Source organism: Berghia stephanieae, chromosome 12 (assembly GCF_034508935.2).
Source record: "Berghia stephanieae isolate SIO BIC M18660-M18661 chromosome 12, UCSD_Bste_1.3, whole genome shotgun sequence".
NCBI classification, from domain to species: Eukaryota; Metazoa; Mollusca; class Gastropoda; order Nudibranchia; family Aeolidiidae; genus Berghia; species Berghia stephanieae.
The window spans coordinates 28,646,144-28,650,794 of NC_088371.1; the positions used below are offsets into that span (position 1 = coordinate 28,646,144).

The 4,651-nt window shown below is 36.2% G+C and overlaps 1 protein-coding gene across 1 annotated transcript; it reads left to right on the top strand.

Moving 5' to 3' along the window:
• Nucleotides 1-349: 349 nt before the first annotated feature.
• LOC144957620 (uncharacterized) lies at nucleotides 350-1,879 on the top strand. Its single transcript, XM_078888963.1, has one exon. It carries the CDS (start codon nucleotides 350-352, stop codon nucleotides 1,877-1,879), a length of 1,530 nt encoding a protein of 509 aa, XP_078745089.1.
• Nucleotides 1,880-4,651: the final 2,772 nt, after the last annotated feature.

Sequence of the window (4,651 nt, forward strand, 5' to 3'; positions counted from 1 at the left end):
TAATTTCTTGATTTAGTTGTGACTCACGGGCTTAATCCCATGTGTTATGTCGGGGTGGACTCGAATTTCTATTTGGGGAATCGGGTTCATCCCGACATAACACCGAATTGAGGTAGTTGATTACATTGTATTCTCAATCAATCTACCAGTCATGAACTCCAGCATAATGAACAAAGCGACACAGCAATCGAGAAAGGTTGTAAAAGGACTAACACCAAATACACCGGAAAGAAATTGTTGCTTTTGTGGTTTTAATTTCCACGACTCTTTTCATGGACAAAAATGTCAAGCACGAATTTCAGTATTTTCTTCGTGGTTGCTAAATACATGCAACGGATTGACTCTAGCCATGGGAAATATGTCTGTTTATACAACATCCTATATCAAGGCGTACGTCGACACCAGCACAGCCTCAGAGTCGTCTTGGAATATGTCTTTGTACGCTGCTTGTTACGGAGTCGGTTGTCTTCTCGCGACGCTGTCACCAAAACAACTCCAGAAGAAGTTCTTTTGTCTCCTGGCGTCCAGTGTGTATATCTTTGGAATACTCATGAGCTATTTCACGTTACAGAAATCGGTATTCGCTCTAGCAATGACTTATGGAGGTCTCTGTGGAATAGCTGGAGGTGCGTTAGGACTCGTAGGTCTTCAGCTCATGTACCCATGGCTTAAAAACAGTAAAGGTCTGGCCACGTCTATTGTAAAAAGTTCTGCAGCTGTCAGCGGATTCTGCTTAAATTATTTTGTAACCTGGTTGATCAACCCAGAGAACAAACGGACAGACATAAAATCTTCTCATTTAAATTTTTTCAGCCAAAAGGAGATTCTCGAAAGAGTTCCTAATGCTTTCTTGTACATTGGGTTGATGATTGGTTTATGCCTCTTAATTGGGTGTATCTTGATTCGGGAAAAGAAAGAAGAAAAAGTTGAAGGGGAAAACGATGTGATGAGTCTTGGTAGAGATGAATTTAAGCAGCAAAGAAAATCATCGGAATTAATTGATAAAAGAGGAGCAAGTCTTAATTCTATGAGGAAATATAATGCATGTGGTGCCTGCAAGACGTCTGATTTTATACAGAGAGAGAATTGCGAGGGCGGATTTAATGTTGAGGAAAGTACAATTGAAAAGACAACAAATTCATCAATGGTTGCAGCAACGTGTGAGGCGGATTTGCTGAACAATGAAAGCAGAGAAATCGGACAGTTCTCAATAAATCTCGATTCTACGTCGAAAGATTGTTCAAGGTCAGTATCTCAGCCCTCTGGAAATGAAGTGAAGGATGCAGAAGATATCACCAAACCTTTGACGTTTAAGGAATTACTGAAAAAGAGATCTTTTCATTTAGTTGTGCTGATTATGGGTTTATTTTCATTTCAATACGTCCTCACCTTAAAGTATACCAAATTCTTTGCCCAAATATGGATACACGATGACCACTTTTTGACCAACCTCGTTACTGTAATGACAATCAGTCTCGTCATTGGTCGAATATTTTGGGGTTACTCCGTGGACAAAGTCGGTATCAAGCACGCTCTAGTTTTGGTCTTTACCATATTACCATTTATATTCTCCTGGCTCTATTTTACACCGCAAACAAGTCGATGGGTTTACAGCGTCATCGCGTATATTCAATGGAACACGGCTAACGCTTATCCTGTCCTTGCTTCTATTTTACCATTGAAATTGTATGGGGAAAAGAACTTTGCTAAATCGTACGCTTTGCAGATGGTTATCATGACGATAGTAAACCTTCTTACACCAGCGGTAGTGCAACTGGAAGTAGAATATCTACCATGGTCTACGTTCTTCTCTCTCACGGCCTTTGCTGGATGCTGTGGTCTTTTTATCCTAGTGTTTTGCTTTCCAAAAGTCATCTAACATGGTCTACTGCCTATACCCCCAATGCAATATGCACACATCTAAAAAGTTTGGCAGTGTTGGGCTTGATTTAAATTTTGATGTTTTAAACTATGTTCTGCGTTTGATTGACGGTATTTTTTTCATTACAACAATAAGCCCATAACAATTTGGGTTTGTCCAACTCATAAAATAAAAGTATTTGTTGATTTGAAGACATTTCCATGGCCATAATGAGACCGTGACAAATATGAGTTATCAGACTTGTATATAAGTACACTTTGGCTTGAGAGTGTATTTACATTATAACAATGATCTTATTACAATCTTTATTTGTCAGACTTATAAATAAAGATGTATTAATTTCAGAGTACTTCATTTAATTATAACAATAAGACCTTAACAAGGATTTATTCGACTTCGATGTATATGTTCTTTTCAGCCATCAATCTTTCTCAATCATGAGGTAATGTGTACCTATCACATTATAAATCCTTTTAATTTGAGAGTGAAACTTTTGAGACAAAAGGAAAACAAATGACTACTCGGATTAAATTAGTATTAGCTGATTCTACGTCATCAATCTTTCTCAATCACGAGGTTATTCGTATGTCTAATTTGGAGACCTCTTCAATTTCAGAGTCAACATTTTGAAATAATATGGTAAACAAAAGACCGGGAATCATTATTATTATTATTATTATTATTATTATTATTATTATTATTATTATTATTATTATTATTATTATTATTATTATTATTATTATTATTATTATTATTCATCATCATCATCATCATCATCATTATCATCACTGTTATTGTTATTATTACTATTATTATTATTATTATTATTATTAGTAGTAGTAGTAGTAGTAGTAGTAGTAGTAGTAGTAGTAGTATGTAGTAGTGGTAGTAGTAGTGTAGTAGTAGTAGTAGTAGTAGTAGTAGTAGTAGTAGTAGTAGTAGTAGTAGTAGTAGTAGTAGTGTAGTAGTAGTAGTAGAAGTAGTGGTAGTAGTAGTAGTAGTAGTAGTAGTAGTAGTAGTAGTAGTAGTAGTAGTAGTAGTAGTAGTAGTAGTCGTAGTAGTAGTAGTAGTAGTAGTAGTAGTAGTAGTAGTAGTAGTAGTAGTAGTAGTAGTAGTAGTAGTAGTAGTAGTAGTAGTAGTAGTAGTAGTACGAAACAAACCAGTAACTATCTTTGTATAAGCATTTAATCCTTAGGAATTCCGACTAGCAAGTCTATCTAACTATGGGTAGTGAGGTAAATTGCCTTTAGTTTGACACAGCTGTTGATTGAAGTACCCCCTCCCCCCCCCCTCCCCCGCCCCGGCTTTGCAGCGCCCTGACAATCATAGATAAATAAATATGAATATTTATATAGGGCCTTTCCACGGATTTATGATGCTTTATGTGCTTTGAAATGTTTCATTTGTTCTGGTTGCATGGAACCATACTTCCATTTCATACAGCACCAGTCGTCTGAGAGGCGTCCTTTTTTAAAACATTCTTTCAATATCCGTCAATACCCACAGCTGGGTACTCATTCACAACTTAGTCGAGTAGGGTAATATGTGTAATCCCGACGTAATAGCCTTTTGGAGCGATGTGTATCGTATATAGTTCTAAACATAAAATAATGTGCTGTAAGTGGTGTTGAGTACCCATTTTAGTAAATGTTAAAGACTAACTGAAGAAAAACTAACAAATCAAAACATAGTATTCAATTTGTTAATTCGTTGTCATCTAATCCTGCCTGGACAAAAAAAAATTGAGCAATGAGCGAATTCGAAGGCTGACTGAAGTGAAGAATTTATCAACAAAGATGAGAGAAGATCGATTGAAATGGTTCTGATATGTTAAGAGACGAGAGATGTAGTACGTGGGAAGGAAAGTATTGGATATACAATTAGCGGGGGAGATGAAAAATTGACGCCCGAAGTTTAGAAAACAAAAATTTACAATATTCGATAATCAGGATAAAGAGAGAAAAAATTCCATTATATATTTTTATGCATTTTCTTTATCTTTCCTGAAGTGGTTCCGGTTTGTAGTTAATTAACAAGAACTTCCGGCGATGACACACAAACAAATCAACAAAGACTATAAAAAAGACAGAACACATAGAACCGAAGAGATCACAAAAGAAGATAAGAATATAGCGAACAGACTTGACCTTAGCGATCGAATCGATATAGCACCAAGAAGAGAAGCGTTCATCACATTAAAAGATCACAAGCCTGACTTCAAAAATAATCCACAATGTAGACTAATAAATCCATACAAATCTGAAATTGGAAAAATCAGCAAAAAGATATTAGAAAAAATAAATAAAAACGTCAAAGAAGCAACTAAATTCAACCAGTGGAAAAACATGAAGTCATTGAATGGTTTAAAAATATCCAAAACAAAAAAAATGCACCTTCATCTCTTGCGACATTTGCGATTTTTACCCCTCTATCACCCCAGACTTACTAAACAAAGCATTGGAATTCGCAGCAAAATACACCAACATCACAGAAGAGGAAAAACACATCATCAAACACACCAAGCACAGCACACTATACTATGACAACACGCCGTGGACAAAGCGACATAATGATTTCGACGTAACAATGGGTTCGTTCGACGGTGCTGAAACATGCGAACTGGTCAAACTCTACATCCTGTCACAACTGCAACATACACACACATACATCGGCCTCTATAGAGATGACGGACTCGCTATAACCAACAAACGACCAAGAGCGAACGAAAGCATCAAATAACAAATCTGTAAAATATTCCAAAACAACAAT

What these genes read in the sequence shown, in the direction of transcription:
- LOC144957620 (XM_078888963.1), top strand. Translation starts at nt 350, where the DNA reads ATGGGAAATATGTCTGTTTATACAACATCCTATATCAAGGCGTACGTC.